Source organism: Musca autumnalis, unplaced genomic scaffold (assembly GCF_047663935.1).
Source record: "Musca autumnalis isolate F117 unplaced genomic scaffold, ASM4766393v1 scaffold_5, whole genome shotgun sequence".
Lineage (NCBI taxonomy): Eukaryota > Metazoa > Arthropoda > Insecta > Diptera > Muscidae > Musca > Musca autumnalis.
Genome location: NW_027412088.1, coordinates 119,649,382 through 119,675,503, shown reverse-complemented (window position 1 = coordinate 119,675,503; position 26,122 = coordinate 119,649,382). Strand labels below are relative to the sequence as shown.

Genomic DNA, 26,122 nt, shown 5'->3' with positions numbered 1-26,122 from the left:
GACTGAATTCGGTCTGGGAATAAATGTGCAAAATTATATCGAAATCGGTTAAGATCTGGATATAGCTCCGATTTATATTTTACATATTCACAGCGGTGTGGGGTATCATATAGTCGGCACCGCCCGACTTTGATCCGTTCCTTACTGGTTTTTTTATTGTATTTGTTATTTAGCGTTGAGTGTATTTTTTACTCTACGTACGACAAAAATGTCGGTTCGTCAGGGCGATACTGTTGTTTGAAAAGTTAGTATAATTTCTTTTCAGAAAATCTATGCACATAGAGCTATCAAAAATTCTTTTCACACACTTCGAAATTTTTTTGGGTGTATAGTTTGTTATTAGGGCACTAATATATCAAAATGTTTAACAATAATTTTTACTATATCTGAAACAAAATGTTTAAAAATCAACTAAATGCTCGGGTAACATCTTTAAAATATGTCATATTTGACTGCTTCTATGTATGGAGGTTATTCCAAAACGAGAATATATGGGAGGATGTTTGGTATAAATATTTTTAGTTCCTTCAAAATGCACTATTCACAATTTGGCAAACTTTAGTTCCAATATGTGTCTAAAATATTCGAAAATCCCCTCATTTGTCTGCACTTCTATATGGAGACTATTCCAAAACATTGACCTCTATGGAAATTTTTTGCAAGATAAATTCTTAGGCACTCAGAACTATAAATCTAAATTTGATTAAAAATATGCTAAAAATTGTGCTCAAGACCCTAAAAATACATAAAATCGGGAAATACCCTCATATGGAAGCCACATTAAAGCATTGGTATAACTTTACAATTTTTGGCAATATATTAGTCCAATCAATAATTGAACATATTGAAACATCTGAGATTATTTAAATAAGAAATGTAAATAAAATCGGGAAAATACTTCATACTTTTATGGTCCCAAATTTATGAGGGCTTCGACAACCCTCTTCTTACCCCTCATATGCACCAAAACTGTGTTCCGTTATATTAATTGAGGCGTATTTATTCGAAAAATATTAACACTAGACCACCCAAATGCTCCCCTGAATTAATCTGCCTCTTTCGGTATCTCACCCCACTGTGCGGTGCCTTGAAAAAGTCGAATTCTGTAAAAACTATATGCAAAGAAATACTCATAACTTCTTTAATATTGGTCCAATTTGAAAAAATCCTTTTTTGTATATATTGTTGTATTTAATAAATAATAGAAAACAATTTGGCATAGTGGACTTGGATTCCATTTTCGCGATTTAATATTTAAAATCAATTTTTAACAATGGTCCATTCGATTTTCTTGAAATTTTTTTGTATAAAACTACTATCAATTACAAAAATTTTAAATCCTATTTGGTAGTGGGATTCGAACGATTACTATTTTTTCTTAATTTTTTAAAATTTGTCAATATAATTTTCCTTTATACCAGTGTGAAACATTTGTTATTTTACCAAAAAATTTAAAAATATTTTTTTTTTAACATTTGTTTTGTTGTTTTATTTAGGAATTTATCTTAAACATTGTAAAAACAGAGTTATTTTTAGATTTTGAAAATGGATTAGCAATTATTGTACCAGCCGGACAAAAACTAACTAAGCTTATGATCAAATAACTACAACTCGGGGATTATATGACTGAGGATCCGAGCTAAATAATCTACCAAATATTAAAGGGATTTTTTGCCAGAAGATTATTATTTAGATACGAAAGAGGATTTGAATATGAAATATGTAATGTTTAAACATATCGCGGGCAAACAAAACTTCTTTCAATATTACCCACTAAAGCTGGTACACCAATTTCTAAACCATTCTTAAATCGCAAAATAAAGATGTTTACGATAAATTCTTAAATAAAACAACAACACAAATGTAAATAAATGCAACGTATTATGTTTTTGCTAAAATAACATATTTTGCGCAGCGGTATATAGGAAAAACGTTATTGACAAATTTTAAAAAATTTAGAAAAAATAGATATTTTTCGAACCACACTACCAAGTAGGACTTAAAATTTTTGTAATTGAACGTAGTTTTATACAAAAAATTTTCAAGAAAATAGTAGGGGTCAATCATTGTTAAAAATTGATTTTAAATATTTTTGATCAGCATCACCACAGCAAAAAACAAAGGAAATAAAAAGCCTCTTATTGAAAAAGTGTCGGAGTTCACTCAGAAATCCCCATATGTACTTCTAATTTATCTATTCTTTTTTAATTCCTATTCTTATTTAAAAACATTATTTTGTCCAAGTTCGAACTCAAAAGCCTAGTACGTCTTTCGTTGCGAATATTTCCAAATGTAGAAAAAATCTCCCGCTCTTTGCTGAGCTGACGGGTGTAGCCAAAAATTTCCTGGCTAATTGTTTAAATATTTTAGATTAGTTCAAAAGTTTAAAACATCAGTCTGGCTAGATACGACACTCGATAATATGTATCAATTGGAGGCTTTTTCATTTTTCGTCCTTTTGCCATTTTGATCCAAAAACTCTGAAAATTCGTGTAAATGTGGTATTGTAATTTCCTGCTCATCATTAGAAAACTCTCTGTTCTTACTTTGTATATCAAGTAACATTGCTTTTTACATTAGCTAATAAAAAATTCATCTCCTTAGACGGCGGAAATAAAAATGTCCCTATAAGATGTGTCATTGTTGGTACAAATCGCTTAAGAAATGATTGTTTAGTTTTAGCTTTCAAATCTTTCATGAATTGAGTCAATGGTATCAATTGAGCAGACTTTCAAAAGTTTTTTTAGACCAAAGGGCAAAAATGTGCATAGTAGGGTACTTTTCCGAGCTTAATTTTTCGGAACACTCTTTGAATATTTTATGAAAAGAGAGTATATTACGTTAACCCTCTGAGTAGTTTTTGTGTTTGCTTCTCTCATGAACAAAACAAATTGCAAACAAACATAATCTTTTTCACTCATACTCTGGCCTCTCCATAACAAAACGACAATAAGTATCAGACTACAAAAACTAAGCAAATAATTTTAGGCATTTTTTGTCGGTTTTATATTCTTGTTCGATTTTCGTGTTTAGTATGGTATCTTGCACGACTTCTAAAGGGAGACCAAAAATTTAGCACGATCGTATCACATACTGCATATCGTGTTTAGTCGTGTCGTGCAAAACCGTGTCGAACAAAAAAACACGTTCACGCACGGCCAAAAATGAATTCCGGCACGACACGCACAAACACGGCGTTTTTCGAGAAGGCACGAACACGCACTACTCACGGCACGACACGCGCCCACCTCTACTCCGAAACTATGTCTTGTGTTTTTGTATATTCTGTATATTCGAACAACCAATAAATAACGAATACACAAAAAACAAAATATAGTCTTTTTCTGAATAAAACCGGTTAAATGTGAAAAATGACCATGAAAACGCGACAAAATCGTACTTAAAATTTTCTGAGCGACATTTGTGCAGAACATTTCGAAGCTGAAAACGTCATCTTGTGATATTTTATAGCAGTTCTTAAAACGAGGAACAAAGAGGACATCGAAGGAAGCGAGTTAGAAGGTCAAAATGCTCTACGAAAATAATCCTCATTCGATTTGACTGCAGACATGTCATCTCATAAGTAAGCTAAACCTATAGTTAACAAAGATATAACGCTAATTTCAGAAAACTTACAGGGTCTTCAGCAGAAACTTCATCACGCCATAACTCGGAAGTTCGATTCGGTCCTTCGGGATTCTTAATATACTCAACCATTTTATATGATATAATTTCTAATCCACCGAAGTGTCGTCCTTTGAGATTATTTTAAACTAGTCTCTTCCTACAAATTAGTAAATGTCTATTGTACAAAAAAGGATTCTTCTGTCGTATTTTTATGTTTTGTTCGACCTTTCGAATGTTAATAAAAACAAGATTATTGAGATAGAGGTCAATGTTTATATTTTATTTATTGCATATTATTTTCAATATTTAAAAATTACATTGAATTTCATCTTTAGGGATTTTTCTGTCGATTACTCTTTGAATTGTATTTTGGGAAGTACTTTCAATGAATGCTCTTGGATGGATGCATTTCTAGAATTGTTCATTTTTCCTTCTTTGGCAGAGGACCTTATAACGACAAACGGAATCTAAAAAGAAAAAAACTGATCGGAAACTTATTCAGATTCGTCAAGATCTCAACAAGTATCAGCCCGCTTTGCGGACAGGAATATACCCTGAGCCTGTGAGAACTGAAACTTTAATTTATGGACAGATCGAATAGCGGCTACACAACCAAAATCCTTTAACCCAAAGCTATATATTAGGAGATTTTCAGAATTGTGTAGCCATTTTCGGACGTATGAGCTCACCAACAAATATGGATTTTTGGACAAAGTATTACTAAAACCAAAGTTTGGGACAAATCTGTTGCTCCGTTCAAGAAAAATCGCACATACTAAAAATCTTGAATTTTGGGGGGAAATACCTGAAGGAGTAGACCGAAAATCCCCATCTACGAACTTTATATAAGGCTCGCAGAAATATTGCTATAAACAATGTTTGGACCAAAGCCATATCCGGTTCGAAAGTTGTCGTGCGGAACAGCCACTACACATGATAGCCGTAGGTGCTCTTAAACTGCACATCTCTGAAAATTTTTGAAATTTTTGAATCGGTTGATCTCTTCGAAAATTGTCGTGTTCTCCAGGCAGCTATCCAGACGGACGAACATAGCTAAGGCGACTCTAAATTTCCTGAAACAGATTTCTTCCAAACACACTTTGGCACTAAAACGATTATTTCGATATGAGTATAAAAAATGTAGATTGGGGAAAAATTGTGTTTATGGATTTTTGCTAAAATTTTGGGCGCCACAATTTCATTTTAAAAGTATTCAAGACTGACAAGACAAGAGTTTTCCTACTTCCTGATCAATTTATAAGAAAATCCACGATAGGATTCCAGAATTTCTACAAGAGAAGTCCGACGATTGGACGCCAAAATAGTCTATTGACAGATGCACGATTTGGCGACATAAATCAATTCTCTACTAATCCCATTTTCCTTCCATAAATTACTCAATAAAATTGGAGTGGAAAATTGTAGTAGTAATTTTGAACTTTTGTGAAGTAGTAAACAAAAGAAAGGTCCTCAACATTCCATGTAAACAACAAAATTAAATGTTAAGATATTTCTAAGGTTTTCCGATTGTATACTCCATTGTCCATTGTTTTGAACATATATTAACTCTGATATATTGTCAAAAAAGTTGTAAAAACAAGGGGAAATTGTCCAAGGAGCCTTACGAAATTTTAATTAAAAAATAGTAATGAAAATTATTTCATCAGTAATATAAGTATAAAATAAGGTTTACATCATTGCTAAATAAGGAACTTTCGCTAACATGAACTTTCAAAATTTTGGTCAGGTATTTTTTTTTTCGTAGACTTCGTTGTTATAACCGCAAAGATAAATTTCCTAATGCAAATCCAAATAAATATAGTGCATAGTATAAGGGAATGAATTCAGATACCATTACATCACTAAGTGTGCATTTTATCTACTTATTTTTTTCTTCATTATATCAATATTTGTAAACAATTGGTAAGTTTAAAACAACCATAATTGTATGTATCTAAATGCATAACCATAAATGTGTGGTTTGTACTTTCTCACGCTCTATCAATACTTCTTAAATTAAAAGTATGCGGTTTGCAATATGTATCATAAAAATGTACGATAATGTGTATTATGCAAAAAAACGGTAGGGATTGGATAATAAAATTGTAGGCTATATAAAACAAACAGTATGATAAAGCAATCAGTGTGAATTGACAACATAAGCCAAACAACATGTCGAATTTTAATAACAAGAAGGCTCTGGAGTTACTCTTTGATCGTCCTTTGGAACCTGTCTTTACAGCCAGGGATGATGGCAAAGCTGTATTTGATCTACCTGAAAGTTTTTATAACGAACAATATTCGGATGTAAAGGATGATATTGGGTCTAGATTTGGTGATGGATTTGATGTCAGAATCCCGCTGAGAGACTTGCCTCAAAAGCCCGACCTAAGATTTGCACGAAGATTAGGAAAGCGTAGCCAATTTTCGCTCTTTAATAGGGTTCATCAAGAAATAGCTGGTCGTCTAATTCAAATTTTTTTGGACGCCCCCAACGAGGATCTCTTTATATCTACATGTGCATATTGCAAAGATCGTGTAAATCCTTTCTTATTTCAGTACTGTTTTTCGGTAGCAGTTCAACATAGAGCTGACACTAAGAACTTTCCAATAAAACCAATTGTAGAGACTTTTCCACAAAATTTTGTGGAGCCATCAGTTTTTAAAGAAGCTCGTGCAGAAAGTGAAGTAGTCACCGATCAGGGAACTCGGGTAAGAGCAAATATACATACATGAGTCGTTCAGTGCTCACACCGATTAACTCCACTTTTTGGAAAATCTTAAATTTAAGTGTCAAACCCCTTGATATAGTCATAACTTTTTATATTAAAATAACTTTCCTGAATAATAAAGATTAACACTTTTAAATTTCAAATAAACAATGGCAAATATACAGACATACCAAGGCAAGCATCCATTCATCATCGCTTTTCTCAACTTTTCGTTTTATGGAGTTAATCGATGTGTGCTCCGGGCGGATCACATATAAGTAATCTTCTGTATCCTTTTTTTAAATACTTTAATTCCAGCGCCACATCGAAATTCCACGAAACTATACAGCCTCAGACCGTGAAAAAGAACAACGGTTAGCATATTTCAGAGAGGACATCGGCGTTAATAGCCACCATTGGCATTGGCACTTAGTGTATCCAGGTTTTGGGCCTTTAAACATTGTAAAGAAAGATCGTCGAGGAGAACTCTTTTACTACATGCATCATCAGATATTAGCTCGATACAACACAGAGCGTTTCTGTAATAATTTGGCCAAACTACGCCCCTTAAACAATTTACGTGCCCCTATAGTTGAGGGTTATTTCCCAAAGATTATGAGCAGTTTAAACAACCGAACTTACCCCGGACGTAACGTCGACAATGTACTAACTGATATCGATCGTGATGATACCCGTTTGGAAATTTCCGATATGGAACGGTGGATTGATCGAATTATTGCCGCTATTGACAAAGGATACGTCACTGATGTAAATATATGTATGTAATTCTATTTTAAGCTCATTTACATTTTGTTATTTAAGATGGACGGGAAAGAAATTCCTTTGGATCCGAAAAATGGTATCGATCTCTTGGGAGATATTGTGGAGTGTACAAGTCTTTCAATCAATCCAGATTACTATGGGAACATACACAACCAAGGCCATAATGCCATTTCATACTGCCACGATCCAGAAGCCCGTTTTCTTGAAGATTTCAGCGTTATGGGAGATGTCACTACAGCTATGCGAGACCCAGTTTTCTACAGATGGCACGGATTTATTGACAGCATTTTCAATCGCCACAAAGAACGCCTGAACCCATATAACGAAACAGACCTCTCATTCAATGGTGTTGTAATGAATAGCTTGGAAGTTGTGTTGACGTCCGCAACTGCACCAACTAACAACCTTTTGACTTTTTTGGAAAGATCGGATGTTAACTTGGCAGCAGGGTTAGATTTCGGTCCTCGTGGCAACATTTACGCTACTTTCACGCATTTGCAACACGCTCCCTTCAAGTATGTAATTGAAGTGGCTAACAACAGAAATAAACCCATAAAGGGCACGTGTCGCATATTCTTATGCCCACAGTCAGATGAGCGCGGCACGCCTTTGAATTTAAACGAACAACGTCAATTTGCAATTGAACTAGATAAATTTAAAGTAACATGTAAGTACAAAAAGAATATTTTTATACCCTCCACCATAAGATGGGGGGTATATTAAGTTTGTCATTCCGTTTGTAACAACTCGAAATACTCATTGTAGACCCCACAAACTATATATATTCTTGATCAGCGTGCAATTCTACATCTATATAGCCATGTCCGTCCGTCTGTCCGTCTGTGGAAATCAATCTAGCGTCCGAACGGATTCAAGTAGGTAGGGTGGTAAAATCTATTATATGTACGTAGGACTTTTGGTATTGAAAATGGGCTATGTAGGTCCACGTTTTCGTATAGCCCCCATACAAAGTGACACGTGACTCGTCGTCGTTTTAAGGAAGATATTTGTCCCATTTGACCACCGAATCGGTTGTAATTTGGTATTATCAGAGGCTAAAAAATATTTCTACCAAAGTTTGTTTATATAGGTCCACGTTTTGGTATAGCCCCCACATAACACCCCGTATATAGTACGCGTCATTTTACGATATTTTGAATGTATTAGTCCCATTTGAACACAGAATCGGTTGTAACTTTGTATTTTGTGTTTCTAGAGGCTAAGAAACATTTCTACCATAAAATGTTTACATAGGTCCGCGTCTTCATATAGCCCCCATAGAACGGTACCTCCTGATTTTCGGTATTTTGAAGGTTGTGACCTCAATATACCACCGAAATGATTGAAATTTGGTAGTTAGTCTTCGTTAAGGGTATACAAGTTTCCACCTGAAATTTGTCGGTATAGGTCAAGGCCCTCTAATAGCCCCCATGGGACGATATCTCCCAATTTTTGGAATTCACTTCAATACAGTTCGTTTTTAACGCTTTTCTTACTTGTTATTTATATTTATTACAACCGAGTATTAAGCACTTTTACAATAATAAATGTCTATATAATGTAATGTAACAAGGGATTCTGGGGAGTACATAATTATTTAATTACACTCGAAATACGCGGCTTTAAAGGCTTATATGGCCAAATCCATAAAGAGATAAAAAACGATTAATTTTTTGATACATCGTGGTTTGGGTTAAAGTTTAAATGAAAGTATTAGGAAATTGAGTATAGCCCTAATAATTGCATGTAAACTTCTACCCAAACCCCGATGTATCAAAAAATGACCTTTGTATTTCTCCTGAAAAATATAACTTTTAAGATACGAGGTTGAGAAAGTAAATTCAATATTTTATTTATTTTACGAAATATTATATATTATTTATTTTGCGAAATCTGCCGAAAATATTTGATTATAATTTAGCAAACTTTTTTCTAGACCAAATTTCGTCACACATTCCACATTTTATTGAAATCGTGTATCGAATGCATAAAATCTGCCGAAAATATAATGGGAGCTATATCCAAATCTGAATCGATTCAATATAATTTAGCAACTGTATTTCAAAACCAAATTCCGTTGCACATTTCAAATTCCATTAAAATCGGACATACCTAGCGTTTTTGGTACATAAAACACATGAAATCAGTCGAAAATACATATATATGGGAGTTATACGCATACCGATTTCAATATAATTTGGCAAATTTATTTCTACACAGTAATGGTTCTATAGAGATTCGCATTCAAAATTTACATTTTTAAGAGGTGCCTGCGATTTTGATGCTATATCTCCTGATCCACGCAGAATTTCTAAGCTTTTTATAGCCAATGCTTTATAATATATTACCTGAACCTGTTGCGATTCATTACTACGACTAAGATAAACTGTAAAGGAGTGAATAATTATATTAACTTTAAATTGTACCTTTTTAAATATTTTAATGTATAAAATATTTGTATGTAGCTTATGATATGGTATTTTTTATATATTGCAGAAAGTAACACACTTCCTAAATCCTTTCCGAAGTAGGATACATTTACAATTTTCCTATACTCATCGACAATTTCGACAGATTGGATGTATGTATATCTATTTGAGATTATTACTCTCCCCTTTAAGGAAGAGAATTTAATTAGGAACAACACTAAGTTTAAGTACGTCAAGTTTGGGATAGTTGATTTCATTCACGGGACTAATTTTTTTGTCATAAATAAAATATAGGTTATTGTTTCTACTTCGCCCTTCCCCCTTTAGAAGTCCCTTTTTGATTATAAGTACACGCAAACTATAATGATGGCTTATACTGACTTCCTTTGAGAAATATTATTTTACGAAATCTCCCGAAAATGTTTCAATATAATTTAGCAAACTTTTTTCTAGACCAAATTTCGTCACACATTCCACATTTTATTGAAATCGGACACACATAGCGAGTTTGGTGCATCAAATACACGAAATCGGTGATAAATATATATGAGAGCCATATCCAAATCTGAACCGATTTGAATATAATTTTGCAAATTTATTTCCAGACTAAATTCCGTTAGATATTCCAAATTTCATTGAAATTGGAAATACATAGCATGTTTGGTGCATAAAATACATGAAATTGACCGTAAATATATATGGGAGCTATATTCAAATATGAACCAATTTCAATATTATTTGGCAAATTTATTTTTAGAGCAAATTCCGTCATACATCCCAAATTTGGTGACTGTATTTGTTACCGGTCTATACACAATTTACATTTTTAAGGTACCTGCAATTCTGATGCCATATCTCCAGTTCCGTGCAGAATTTCTAAGCTTTTTCTAGCCTCTGTTACATTCAGGCGATGTTGTAATATACTCTGAAAATTTCAGAAAAATCTGTTGAGCGGATTTTGAATAAATTTCAAAGAAACAAACAAAAGTGCAAAGTGTTCTACTGTGTAAAAAATTAAAAAATTGTCTTTGCCAGCACATCAGCAAAGTTTGGTACATGGCTTAAGAAAAAATCCTTTTCTAGCCTTTGTTACATTTAGGCGATGTTGTAATATACTCTGAAAATTTTAGGAAAATCTGTTGAGCGATTTTTTAATAAATTTCAGAGAAACAAACAAAAAATTGCAAGTAAAGACAATAATACTGCCTACATGACAATAAAACAATGAACATAGAATCTGTTATAGTTTCCAAGTAATAGATATTTCTTTCTCCAAAATTTTGCAAAAATTACGTATTTTCCGAAATGGGGAAAAGTTTTTAGGAGCATGCCACGCCCACAACTTCCAATATTTTGACACACATTTTTTTGTTTTCTTTATTTTCAATATGATTACTATCGAATCCCATTTAGAAATTAACAATAGTGTCGACAAAAAATTGGGGGTTTGACCGGTAAAATCGATTTCTGAACCATTGTGTGCCGTCAGTCGCATCACAAAATGCACACAACTTTTCAATGGCTACAAATTACACAATGTTCATAGGATTTTAAAAAAAAACTAAATTCAAGCGGTATTCAAAGGAAAGCAAATGACACTTGTACATTTTTATTTTTGTCTTTTTTATAAGAAAATTTACGCATCAAATGTTCGTCATTGGACTCCAATTACTAGGATGCAGTATGGACCACAAATATGATATATATATATATATACATCAAACGACGTAAAATCACTAGTTCTGTAATCTTGTAATCAGTTTTGTATATTATCTTATTGCGCGTCCGGATTATTATCAAAATTAAAAAACCCCGAAATTCAGGCTTCAAAATGTCAGCATCAATTTTAGGTGGATGCATCAAAAATCATACGCTAGTATCATGTTGGCCTTGGAGTATTTTTTGACTCTTTCTTGGGGTCTATGAAATGCAAGGCTAAATCACAAATTAGAAGCGAACATAAAAAACTTGTTGGCTTCAACCCATTTTTCTAAATCGATGCTAACACAGCTTCCACTTAAATTAATTTAAAAAAGAAATTCAGTCATATTTTATATGTCAACAATTCACGAATTCTGAAAGGGTGAAACTCGGATTCATCGATTTAAATTTTTTGAATATTCCATATATGTGTTATATGTGTGTGTTCTATGTATCAACCCACCATACCATTGACATATATACATTTGATATTTTGTTCGAGAACGACCCACGAGAATGAATTGAAAACGATTCATTTGTCGTTCAGTTTGTAGCAAGTAAACCTTCGTTTTCGAATATCGTTAATAATATTATTAGCGAATGAATTGAGGATAGTTGCGAAAGCATTTTTGTTGGAGTTTCTTGATGTTTCTGTTGCGTACCTTTTTCGTATTTATTACCTTGTTATGTTTGCGTTCGTGGTGTAACTGTTGATAAACATTGTTATCTTGTATTTTGTAACCTATACATTTATTTTTTATATTATACGTGGCATTTATATCGAAATTATTTGAAAAATGCCAATGGAAATTTTATACAAACAAGATCAAATTATTTTTTAAAACAAAACAAATTTCCAAAGTAAAAAATTTTTCTCGAAACAATTTTTCTTGTAAAGAGAACACACTTGCCAAATGTTCGAAAATAATATCGTTTACGAACTTTTTGAGAACAGAAGGAAAACACAAGAAAAAACATTCGCCGAATGTTCGAAAACGATGTCGATTTCGAAATTTGTGGCGAACATTCGAATAATATCCGCAACAGGTATGATGGGAGATTCATCAGAAAACCATGTGTAGGGTAGGAAAGATCTCAAAGGGGTAAACATATATCTTTCAAATTTTAAACCCACATTAAGGTTCATGTATAGGTAGCATATGAACCGCCCCTGTAAACATTTTCTATCGCGCAAAGAGAATTTGCGATTCGGACCTACAAATCTTACCAACCTAAAGTATTCAAAACGAATCGCTACCAAAAGTCGCAGAAGAATCATGTGGAAGATCTTTAGAAAAAGAAAATATAAAGAAAAAATTTATGGAAATTTTTTTTCTTTGTTCCTTTCTGATTTTTATACGTTCCACCATATTAAGGAGGGTATATTAAGTTTGTTTTTCCGTTTGTAACGCATTGAAATAATCTTTTGGGACACTATAAAGTATACATATTTTTGATCGGCGTACAATTCTGAGTCGATCTGTGCATGTCCGTCCGTCCGTCTGTGGTAATCACTCTAGCATCCACAAAAATTGAGATAGGACGCGGAAATTTTGGGAAGATGCGTCTTTTGTTTGCAGGCAGGTCAAGTTCGATGATGGGCTATATCGGTCCACGTTTTGGTATAGCCCCCATATAACGGTACCTCCCGATTTGAGGTATTTTGAAGTTTTTAGTCACATTTTCAAACCGAATTAGTTATAATTTGACATTTATATTCCATATTGACAACTTATATTCCAAAGGATATGGGCATATGTCCATGTTTTGGTATAGACCCCATATAACGGTACCTCCCGATTTTCGTTATTTTGAGAATTTTAGCTACAATTTCCAGCCGAACTATCTGTAAATTGACATTTGAGGTTCTCAGTGGTCATCAAACTTCTCCACCGAACATCGCCAACATAGGTCCATGGTTTGGTATATCCCCCATATAACGGTACCTCCCGATTTTCGGTATTTTGAGAACTTTAGATACAATTTTCACCCGAACTAGCTGTAAATTGACATTTTAGGTTTACAGTAGTCATCAAACTTCTCCACCAAACATCGTCAACATAGGTCCATGTTTTGGTATAGCCCCCATATAACGGTACCTCCCGATTTTCGGTATTTTGAGAATTTTAGCTACAATTTTCACCCGAACTAGCTGTAAATTCACATTTGAGGTTCTCAGTGGTCATCAAACTTCTCCACCGAACATCGCCAACATAGGTCCATGGTTTGGTATAGCCCCCATATAACGATACCTCCCGATTTTCGGTATTTTGAGAATTTTAGCTACAATTTTCACCCGAACTAGCTGTAAAGTGACATTTGAGGTTCTCAGTGGTCATCAAACTTCTCCGCCAAACATCGTCAACATAGGTCCATGGTTTGGTAAAGTCCCCATATAACGATACCTCCCGATTTTCGGTATTTTGAGAATTTTAGCAACAATTTTTAATCGAACTAGCTATAATTTTACATTTGAATTTTCAGTGATCACGAAACTTATATAACTGTACCTCCCGATTTTCGGCATTTTGTTTGATGGAACTAGCCTCAATTTAACTTGACTTTTGAGGTTCTCTGCAGTTACAAAACTTTTCCACCAAAAATTATACAGATAGGTTGACACTTTGATATAGTCCCGTAGGTGGCACCTTTCACCTGGCTGAACACATTCTTTTAGATTAGATTTAATAATTAAGACAATTGGTGTATCTATCCATGGTTGAACATTTTTTCCACCTAAAATTGTCAAAGGACCTAAATATTCCATTTTAATTAAGACTATTTTATGGTGGAGAGTATAAAAATTTCGCCCGGCCGAACTTAATGACTTTTTACTTGTTAATTATTACTTATGTATGTTGCGGTGGTTAGTATACTGGTTCTTCATTTCACTTGGTAAAATCTGGACATGTTTGTGTTTAACATTACTCATAATACTCGTATTATAATATTATATATGACATTTATATCACAGTTATGTAGAAAGTTTATACAACCAAATCAAAAATGTCAGTAACAGTCGCGTGATCGTGGTTCGGAAGAATATTCTGTCATTCGCCTATACTAATAACAGCAAAATATAATACAAATTCACAGAAAGATCGCCGAACAGAATTACAGAAGTTTGATAGACATTATATTTTGAGAATCGTCTGTAAATGTCAAATTACTCGCATGAGTGATATTTATATAAAATTTCGTTAAAAGATCGCCAGAAAGAATCACATAAGAATAATCTGATAAAAAAATATTCCAACAAACTTCCAAATGTTAGCAGGAGTTATATCACCCGGTAACAGCATGAAACATCGCATAAATCCTAGAACCATCCCTTTGAAATCCGTTCATGTAGATAGTGCTCCGGTATACATCCTCCACCATATTTCGCATTCTACCTATATTTGAAAAATTTTACCTCTATAGTAGGATCCGACCAATATAAAGTCATTCTGACTTTTATTTCTTTTACTTTCAGTGGAGCCCGGTGTAAACTTTATTCACCAACTGTCAAGTAAGTCTAGCGTTACCATTCCTTATGAACGCTCTTTTCGTCCAATTGGTCCGAATAATCAACCAAAAGACCAAGAGGAGTTGCGAGAATTCCAATTCTGTGGCTGTGGATGGCCTGAACACATGCTTATTCCAAAGGGCAAAGCGGAAGGAATGCATTTTGATTTGTTTGCTATGATATCTGATATGGCTGGTGATGCTGTTGAACAACTCGATGTGCCGTAGGCAGAAATGATTTAAATTAAAGACTTTGACTAACATTTTTTATTTCAGCGAAAGTCTGTGCAATGATTCCTCTTCCTTCTGTGGACTTAAGGACAAGTTATACCCGGACAATCGCTCAATGGGCTACCCATTTGATAGAAGATTCACAAGGGAAACTCCTTCACTTCAAAAACTGACCGAAACATTCTCTAATATGAAGTTAACCGATATAATAATAAAATACAATGATGTAGTTGTTGATAAAAAGAAGTAAATATGTAGAAAAAGGCCCAACAACGTTAGCAGACCGTGAAACCATAATATGTCTTTATTTTAAACAAAGTACCAAACTATGTTATGCAATAATAATTGATAAATTTAATAAATTTTATGAAGTATGCGAAACTCGTTCCTTTATGTCTTGTTCTTACTGACGGTAATTCGGTCTCTGTTCGTTGTTCGAAACCAAATTACGAATTAAATACAGTATAATTTCGATAATCCGGACACCACATGTTTCGGCGGTGTCCGGATTATCGAATTGTCCGGATTACCGAGTAGTAACAAAACATATAATATTGTAAGTTTAAATCATTATTAAGGGACGTTTACTAGATAATAATTTCACATTCATATTAAGGAAATGTGACGGGAGCAGCTTCCTGGCTACCAAACTATTTCCTCTATTCCTCCAGAGTAATTTAGGTGACATATCCTGAGTATGTATGTCTTCTAAAATGTCTCTACAAGTGATGTTTAAAAAAAAAAAAATACTTTTTAAAAAACGATACATAATGCTTAACTCAACACACTGTCAAAATCTCCCATTATTTTGTCTACTCTTTTGTCAAAAAATACCGTTATACCCAGGGTTTCGGAGTCGGAGTCTACGAGTCGGAGTCGAGCAATTTTGCTGGAGTCGGAGTCTGAGTCGAAAAAAATAACTCGACTCCGACTCCGGGCAAAATTTTTTCCACGTTATAGAAATATAACATTAAATTTGGAACAAGAATATTTTTTAAATATTTATTTAAAAAGAAAGGTAAAAGAAAACATATATGCAAACGGTATATTATACTAAGTTAAAGGACAATTAATACGATATTTACTATCCTCTGAAGTGTAGTCTATTCATCCCTATGTTGTTGATCCAATTGATTCTTTGCATTTTTGCAAACAAAAGTAAAGTTCGATGACCTTTAACCTCTTTCTTGGACCTTTAACCTCTTTCGTCAGAAGTCTTACTGGTCTTCTCACAAAGTTCTATTGGTATTCTCATCTTATTTTTTTATGAGAAGTCATCCTTACTGAATACCCTGTGACACAAAATGGAAGTTAAGATCTGGAGGAGGAAAAATTCCTTTTCGAAAAGCCCCAATTGAGAACCCCAAAGGATCCCATTGCTGAAATAGCTGAGTTATGACATCATTAATTTTTTGATTGTCCCACATCAACCATTGAGAAAATAGCTTTTTATCTCTGTTTGGAGATATTGTTTCATCATTTTTTGTCGAATATGCTGTCCTTCTAGCTCAGTTCCTTCCATATCCTTTTTGTTTTTTGTTTGAAATTTTCTACATAAATGTTCCACCGAAAATTATGTTTCCCATATCTATTATGTTTCCCATATTCAGAAATCGATATTGTCACGTTTTCATTGTCCTTTATCAGTTTTACCCGTTACTTTCTCAAAAAATCGTATGTTTTTTATTTCGGTAAATTTCGAATAATCTATTAACTATATATGAAATTAGATGGTTACGGTTCTGAATTAGGGCATCATAAATTCGTTGTTGGTCAACGACAGATTCATCCCGCCATAACTCAGAAGGCTGACAAACGGCGAATCCTTCTTCTTGGATTCAATATATACTCAATTTTGATGTCGACATCCAAATTTTTAAGTCGATCGGAACAATATTGCCAATATTGAGCGTTGGATGGGAACAATTTATATTATTTTGTATGCAGCATATAAACTTCGTTTTTCTCGAAATCGGTCATAAAAATATATGACAATTGATTTATTAGCTTTCGGGCTAGAGTTGGCACCGCAAATGCTTTAATAAAAATTGTTTCGTGGACGGCCTCATTTTCTCTTTTAGATGAAGGAAAAATCAGGCAAAAAGTTACGTAGTTTTCTCGAAAAAAATCATGAAAAATGGTTTTTATTGAGCTTTACAACTGGGGGTCTCCTTTCAAGGCTAAGCACCCTAAAATGTTGGCTTACATCCAGTTTGAAACTTGGTCATGAATTGCTTATACATTTTATTGCATGTAGCCCTCATGATTTGTATTGCCCCTTCATTTTCAGACATTTTGAAAGCTTTAAGATTTTCTCACGCGGAAGAATTCCGTCCAGAATATACTAGTGCAAAAAAGGAAAACCGACAAAAAGTTTCTAACTTTGCTATTTTTCAATGTAAGATTCGGCAGAAACAATATTGGTATGTTTGAATGTATTCGAACGAATGCCCTTTCTAAAGAATATGTATGGAAAAACTAACACATTAGCCTATGTAGGCCAAAATATGTAGAGGAACAAGTTAAATATTTGTGCACATTTTATTAATTTTTAGTGGTATAGGAATTCACTCTCGGAGTCGACCCGGAGTCGTGAAAAAAACTCGTCTGGAGTCGGAGTCGAGCCAATAATACCTCGACTCCGAAACCCTGGTTATACCACTCTTCATTTCTTCAGAGTCACTAGTAATGTATCAACAGTTTTTGTCTCTCTTAAGACTCGCGATAGAACTTCAGAATTCAAGTGCACTCCTCTCATTATGGTGAATATATTTTAGCCATTTCTATGAATGATTTCATCTCGTCATCGAAACCAAAAAAATAATGTTTTATCAAAAATGTGTATAGGCTTACATTTGATTTTTAGAACTACGAATGAAACCAAATGGAATTTAAATCTTTTGGTTACATAATTACGAAAATACAATAAATATTACAATCCGGTGAATTTGAATGTCAAGGAAAGAAAATAAAAGAGCCATAAGAATTTTTTAAAATATCCTTGGAAGACATTACACGCTTCTTGCAGAGTTTCTCACTAATCTAATGAACTAATTCCTTAAGAGGTAAGATCCGCAAGACCGATTTTTCAGAGAACTAGGCTATGCAACACAGGTTTTAGATACTATTACTTCATTTGAAAGATTCAGACGGTTCCATGTCGACATCTTCCTGGCGGTATAACTGATTCAACTATGGCTAGCCCGAATGTCGAGATTTGGACCTAAGACTCTGAAAAACTTAATTTTTCTTACTTATACACCAATTGCTATTGCTAAGAATGAAAACGTCAATGAAATAAATAAAAATATAATGTTCAAAATAGGGAAAATATATTGACGTCCGGATTATCGAGGTCAGAAAAATATGGGATGTCCGGATTACCGAGTCTACAATGTAAAAAATGCTAGTGTCCGGATTACCGCGTTGTCCGGATTAACGAGTGATTTCACAATACAAAATTTTGAAATCGAACAACGATTTTTGTACATTGTTAAATTTAAATTACTCTCTGAACGAAGAATTTATGGAAATGTTGCGATTTCATAATATATGTTTGGGTCTGCAAACAAATATATGTTTGGGTGCAAACATATATATGTTTGGGTGCAAAGATATTTATGTTTGGGTGCAAATATATATATGTTTGGGTGCAAACAAAGATATGTTTGGGTGGAAACAATTTTATGTTTGGGTGCAAACATTTTATATATTTGGGTGCAAAAAAAAACAAACCCAAAAAGCACAAAAAAAAAACAAACATATGCACCAGTGGGCGCTTACTGAGAGCAAGGGAGCGTAAAATTCAATGTAAGACACTTTGAAATGTGTGCTCACTTGCTCTCAATAAGAACTCACTGGCTATCTCTATAGTATACACACAAATGTTGAGGTTGTTTATTGAAAGGCAAAAGAACAACAAACACATAGGTACATACAAAATTCCAAAGAAATACATAACACACTCTAATAAAAGAAAAACTGATTGAAATAATTTGTAAATAGTCACACTTTTAAAAAGGAAAAATATATAGAAATGTAGTTGGACGCTTCTCCTTAGTTGTGAAATAAAACAAATTGTCCTCATAGTTGAAATCATCAGCGGGGAATCGGCATCTAGAATCAAATGATTATGCATAAGTATGTATGTAATTACCAATATTAAATGCGATTTCTTCCTTGTCCAATAAAATAATTCCATTCAACTTTCCGATTCAATTATAAAATGTATTGGGCATTTAATTTACTAAAAAGCACAATTTCTTTAAGAAAACACAAAACACTGATTTATTCACTCACTTAACCGTCTTGACTCTGCAAAGGCATCTAAAACACTGAAGAAAGAAAAAAATATAATTCATATCATTTCTTCTTTTCTTCGTAGCCTGCTAAGTTGGTTAACAACAAAACAAGAAACACGAGTTTGACGCATACATGCCACCAAAGCCCCCTTCTTCGCTTCTACGTCTTCTATTATACAATACACACAACTCTTCATTATAAAACATCATTCCACAGCCGTGAGAGCACTGTAATTATTCTCGTTGACAAACATCCTCTCCCCACCCATGAAAAAATGTTCTAACATAAAAAATATGTTTTACCCAAACATATCAAATTGAGATATGTTACAAAATGTTGCAAACATATATTTGTTTGGACCCAAACATATTATGTTTGGATCCAAACATATATTTGTTTGCAACCGGTCCCAAACATATATTTGTTTGGATCCAAACATATTTCTAACATAAATTTTTCTGCGTGTAATTAATTTAATGAGCATAATTGTCTCTAACAAAATTGACAAATTTTGAAATTTAAATGTAATCAAAATAATGGTCCATTTACCAATTATAAAATTACATACAAATTTGTTCTGAATCAAAACTTCACAAGGAAACTAACGAGACCAGAGATTGGTATCACAGTTTGGGCATTGTAGCCAAACTAAGCTCATAATTGGAAATATTGGAAAAAAATCTGGAGGTGCACTTCTTTAATCTCCTAAGTAAATATTCTGATTTTGTTTTATCTACATTCATATATAAGGTTTCCTATTGAGGAAGATTATCGGGTTGCAGATATAAATCCTGAGGTTTCTTGAACAGAAATAGAGTTTTTTATTAAGATAAGACTAAGACCTTACAGACTAAAAAATATACATATTGGGTGTAAGTGTTACATCTCAATACGTGATGTAATATTATTTTCCGTATTAAACTAACTTTATTTTCTGACAAATCTATCGGATTATGAAATTTATTGAACTAAATAAAAAGGTAGCGTAGTGGATAGTTATTGGCATAATTACTTTGGAAATATTGAATTTGAATAAGTTGAAAATTCCTTGTTGGCCTGATGGGAGCTTTTATTAGAATTCTACTCATAATCAAGTCTGAATATATTTTTCACTGCATGATATTTAAAACAAAATTTAAAGCCAACATTATACGGCGACTTTGCAATGTAGGCAGTTTAATCATACTAAGTAAGTGTTTTTGAACAGATTCAATCGAATTTGAGTATATAGTATAACGGGGATCCCAGATTATTGCGCCATATTCAAGTATGCTGAAAACAAAAGATACGTAGAGGTGTTTGGTGACTAGAGGATCCGCAAATTCTTTACACCATCGTTTCATAAAGGCTAGTGGTCCATTGGCTATATTCACCATAGAATTTATACACGCAGAAAAATATATGATAGAAATATGTTTGGATCCAAACAAATATTTGTTTGGGACTGGTTGTATATGTGGTCGAAAGCTTAGACGATGGATAATCCTATAATATATCAAGGCCATTGAATGATTCAACAGTTTCTAACTCGTGATTATCAAAGTAGTATTTAGTATGCACTTGGCGGAGTCGATAGAAAGATATATGTTTAGTTCAAACAAACAGTTTTAATTCATATTCATTTTTAAAATATGTATAAATCGTCTTCTCGTCTGCTGGTTTTACAGTCCATGTTTTAGAGCCCCGTACAATAGAACAGACCGTACATAGCACTTGATAAAGCGGGTTTTAAGTTCAATGTTGATGTCGTGGCTGCTTAGTACTTTTTTGTATTTGAGAAACGCTTCTCTTGCCATTTCTATCCGACATCGTATTTCATTAGAACTCTCTAAATTATTTATGGAAAATTTCAATGAAAATCACTTTGATGTTTTGTTGATTTTTTAGGAGGTGCGTAATAATTAACAAATTATAGAGCAATTTATGGAAATGCGTAATTTCAAGCACAAAGCATTGCAAAACAGTAGTTTCAACAGAATATGCTTGAAATTAAACACAAACTGCGTAATTTCAAACATAAAGTGTTGCAAAAGCTGTAATTACAACAGAATGTGATTGAAATTAAACACAAAGAGTAAAAAATTTTTTTGCGAGCACATCTACAATTTTTGGCATAGAGGTTAAGAAAAAAATTCTGGTTTCAAATCTTTTCGCGTTCACAAAATTGGACGATGCGCGCAAAAGTTATAGCGGTTTTTATTCTCATATAAAGAAAAAATATTAAAAAATATCTCATTTGTTGTTATGAGAAAATGTATGCATAAATCGTTAACAGCATTCCATATCTATTCGTAGATGTTTAAATAGTTACTAAATTTATTACTTTCGCGGAAAATCAACAAATAATAAAAAAAATTGAAGTAAATCCAAATTATCCTGTCCCAGAGTCCGTACAAACCCTCAAAACATAAATTAAGAAATATATGCGGAATCTAGACAATGCGTAGAAAAATATGATACCAAATTTATAGAGATTGGGTACATAAATTGCATATTATAGCAACAACAAAAGAGAAAAACTTATTGTTGGAAAATATTGTTGCAAATATATTTTTTGGTTTGATTCGAAACGAAATTCATTAGCACCCATCAAAAATACGTCTATATACACATATTTCAAATAGATTCTTCAAGAACCGCGGATGTGCCTCCACATTCTATTTTTGGTAAAAAAAATATATTACTCGTGAATCTCTGTATTTTATGACACGCGTTTTCGCACATATTATAATCGCGTATAAAGGATTCCATTTATGTAAAAAATGTTAAAGAAAATCGCTTTTTAATACGTCGATTTGTCAAAATAAATTTTTGCTGATTTTCCTATTTCCAAGGTATCCGCGGTTTTAGTGAATGGATTCGATCGCGGAACGTCTCATCGGATCCGTCGCGTAAAAAAAACTAAATTCACGCGGGGTTCAAAGGAAATCGAATGGCACTTGTAAATTTTAAACGCAAAAAATAGGTTTTTTTTTTTTAAATTCACGCATCAAATATTGGCCTTTAGACTCCAATTACTAGGATGCTGTACGGAGCACACTCATGAGATATGCATTAAACGACGTAAAATCACGAGTTCTATAATCCTATTATGAGTTTTGAATATTATCTTGTTGCGCGTCCGAATTATTAAAAAAATTGAAAAAAAAAAACCGAAATTCCGGCTTCAAAATGTCAGCATCAATTTTAGGTGGATGCAGTGGATATATCGAAAAATCACACACTAGTATCATATTGCCCATGAGTATTCCTTGAGTCTTTCTTTGGGCATAGGTCTATAAAATGTAAGGTTAAGCCAGAAATCGGAAGGGAGCAAAAAAAAACTTGTTGGCTTCAACCCATTTTTACCTATTTTTCCACATTGATGCCAACACAGCTTCTACGTAAATTAATTTTAATGGTCGACCTTATGGGATTCCTCCCAAAACACTTCATTTTAAAGAATTTCAATCATACTATCATACTATACAGAATATGTTAACAGTTCGCGAATTCTGAATGGGTGAAACTCGGATTCATCGATTGTAAAACATTTTTGGTTTTTGCCATATACACTTTGATACGACCAAAAATGTGCCTCACCGAACTAACGGTTTTAGGCCCCAAGTATGTTTGGACGATATTCGTTTCAGACAATTTGGAGTCGATTTAGCCATGTCCGTCCGTCTGTCTGTCTGGCTGGCTGGTGCGCACGATAACTTTCCAACGGATCAACCGATTCAAACCAAATTTTGGGTATCGTAATATTTTGTCCAAACTTATGGCCTGTTTCCCTAAGATGATTCGAATATAAATTCGAACTAATACCAAACTTATGTTTTGTGGAAAATATTTGATTAATTTTTGTTTTCAATCAAACAAACATTTTCCACAACAACAGGAGTTTGGTAGTAATTCGAACGATTTTAAGTTCGAATCGTCTTAGAGAAACAGACCATTAGTTTAAGTTCGAAGATGGACAATATCGTTCAACTCCTTCGGGTACCCCCTCCGCAACAGTTATTAATTTTTCTGTAAAATGGTGCGAACGATAACTCTCGGCGGGAACAATCGATTTGGTCCAAACTTTGCAATCGTTTTATTCCTTCCAGACATAGATCGGTTTCGAATATGGACTATATCGGTCCACTCCTTCGGGTACCTCCCACACAAAATTCGGATAAAGTGAAGTTTAAGAGCAACTCGCGGATAGTTTTGAAATTTTTTTCAGCAGGTTGTCCTTGCGGCTCCCTTTACGACGGTACAATTTTTTCGCGCGCAAGCCCATGCTTCCTGAAATAATAGCATAAAAGTTCCAAGAAACACTGACGGCACCAACCAAAATGGCTTATCCGCAAGATAATTCTCGCAGGGAGTCTCTGATTGATTCAAACTTCGCATGGACTATATCAGTCCACTCCTTCGGGTACCTCCCAGACAAAATTCGGATAGAGTGCAGTTTAAGAGCCCTTCTCGAATCGTTTTAAACTGTTTTTTGTGCAAGTCCATACTTCCTGAGTCGCAGGGAGTTTTTGATTGGTGCAGACTTTGCAGATCGTATTATTTCATCCAGTCATGTATCAGGTTGCAATATGGACTAAATCGGTCGGGTACCTTCCGCACTAAATTAGGGAAAAGCGAACTTCAAGCTCATCTTGGATCGTTTTGATTCTTTTTTCAGTAGGTTGTCCTATTTCAGTAGGTTATCCTAAATTTCAGCCATTTTGGTGGGATATTGAGACCTTCAAAATAGCGAAAGTCGCTGTTACCGTTCTAAGGGGGCTATATGAAGACGTGGGCATGTACCCACAAATTTCTGGTGGAAAGTTTTGTACCCCCAACGAAGACTAAATAGATAATGTGGCTAAAATTAAAAAAAAATACCGAAAATCGGGAGTTACCATTCTATAGGGCTATATCAAAACGTTGACGGATATAGTCCATTTTCAATACCTAACATCCTAGGAGTAATCCAAATTATAACTAAATTATAAAGTTATATCTTAAGAATTGCGAGCTGTAACTTGATTTCAACAGATGGCCATGGTTATATAAACTTAGAATATTATGTTGATTTGTCTCCGACGAATATTTCAATGTGTTACAAACGAAATGAAAAAGTTAATTTTGACCTCCATGTTATGGTGGGGGCATAGAAGAAATGATAAAATTTGGAGCACCGCTGAAAATTAGTATCCTCTCCTTCACGAATCTAGGTTGAGTACTGTTAATTCGAACATTTTGTTGATTTAAGGATTCGTACGAATCCAAAACCATTTGTTCTTAAAAACCATTTAGTGTTTAAAGTTTCTAGATTTATTAAGAATGTCATAGAAATGTGTTCCAGATCCTATATATTGAACTACTATACAGTGCTAGTATATACAAAATGTTCTGGAAACATCCTTATGTTTTTATCATGAAAGTTGCTGTCAGGTCTTTCAAACCCCATTTAACAAGACTTTCAAGTCCGATTTTGATGAGCTAAATGCCGTTTTTCCCCGACCTTTTGGCTAACATTTAAGTTCTACAACTTTTTGAGTACAATATTGCTGAAGACTGCAAAGCAAAATTGGTTTCTGAGATAAAAAAGATGAGGCCATAAAATCCAAATTAGATCTGACAATAGAAAGCCCAACTATGGTTTTTGTAGTCCCAATATGTACTTTCAGAATTACCGTACTAGAAGTTGTTTGCATTTTCAGTGTTGAGCAGTGTAATCTGCCCAGCATTTCTTTCAATTTTAAAAAAAGTTGGATTTTGTTGTACTGTGGTATGTGGTGTTAACCTTTTATTTATCGATAAGGTCACCTATTGATCCCTAAAATATATCAATTCTTCAGAACTCCACAACTGTTTGATTTTGATCCAATATGCATATATGGCCAATTATAGGTAATTTGGGCACCATTATATAGCTAATATTAAAATCTGGCACGTTTTTCACAAATTTTTGTAGGATTCGTTTTTAAGACACAACAATGAACTGATAAAGTTTTCTCATTGATTGGAAAATAATTGTGGCCTGTAGAGCGATTTCCTGAAAATTCGCTTTTGGCCCCTATACAAGGTACATATTATAGAAATAAAGATCGGTCAGGGGGCAAGGGTTATCGTCAACCGATCATCATAAATTTTTGTAGACATCGTTTTTTAGCCACACTAATGAACTGGTAAAGTTGTTCATCGATTGGACCATAAATTCGGCTTCTAGAGTATTTTCGTGAAAATTGACCTTTGGTCCCATACAAATTACTGTGGAAACAAAGATACATCTGGGGCACGGGTTTACGTTAACCCATCGCCATAAAATTTCATATAAGGTTTTTAGATCAAATGTAAAAAATTAATTTCAAAAAAAAACAATTTTGTCATTTTTGGGCCGCCCCAATGTCCATACACAACTTCTTATTTTCGTCGATGACAGGCGTGTCTCCACAGTTCGTAATCCAAAGATCCTTGGGGTAGTCTTCGACAATATTCGTCACTTCTCTTCGCAAGCCGCACACATCAATCAGAAGGTGAAATCCATGGCTCCGTCTTCAATTACGCCGCCCCGGTCTGGACTTCCTTCTTGAGTAACATACAATGGAAAATCCTGCAGACGTCACAAAGCAATGTTCTCCGGATTGCTATGGGTCCAGATGACAAATGTGGATCATCTTCATGAGGAGACCAGTATGCTGTCAGTAAGGCAACATAATATGTTGCTGACTAGACAGTTCCTACTGGCATGTTATCAGCCGAGCCACCCTAAACATCACGTAGTGATGGAAGATACCCCACCTATACGCATCCGTAAGGACTTCTGGTGCTATCGCGAGGACATCCAAGACGTCATTCCATCTGACG

The 26,122-nt window shown here is 33.9% G+C and overlaps 2 protein-coding genes across 4 annotated transcripts in view; one reads left to right on the top strand and one right to left on the bottom strand.

Moving 5' to 3' along the window:
- Elk (Eag-like K[+] channel) overlaps window positions 1–26,122 on the bottom strand; it is a 989,230-nt gene that overhangs the window by 911,082 nt on the left and 52,026 nt on the right. The window contains exon 1 of one of the 3 annotated variants that reach the window (XM_073956157.1): window positions 10,386–10,450. The exons of the other annotated variants lie outside the window; for them this stretch is intronic. The gene's annotated coding sequence lies outside the window, so the exon portion shown is untranslated. Of the gene's footprint in view, window positions 1–10,385; window positions 10,451–26,122 lie in introns of those variants that run through there. 3 annotated transcript variants of the gene reach the window in all.
- On the top strand, window positions 5,764–15,370 carry LOC141387051 (phenoloxidase 2-like). The gene is made up of 5 exons (XM_073956159.1): window positions 5,764–6,339; window positions 6,657–7,106; window positions 7,161–7,788; window positions 14,727–14,982; window positions 15,035–15,370. The coding sequence occupies exons 1-5, from the start codon at window positions 5,800–5,802 to the stop codon at window positions 15,237–15,239; spliced, it is 2,079 nt and encodes a 692-aa protein (XP_073812260.1). The 5' UTR covers window positions 5,764–5,799; the 3' UTR covers window positions 15,240–15,370.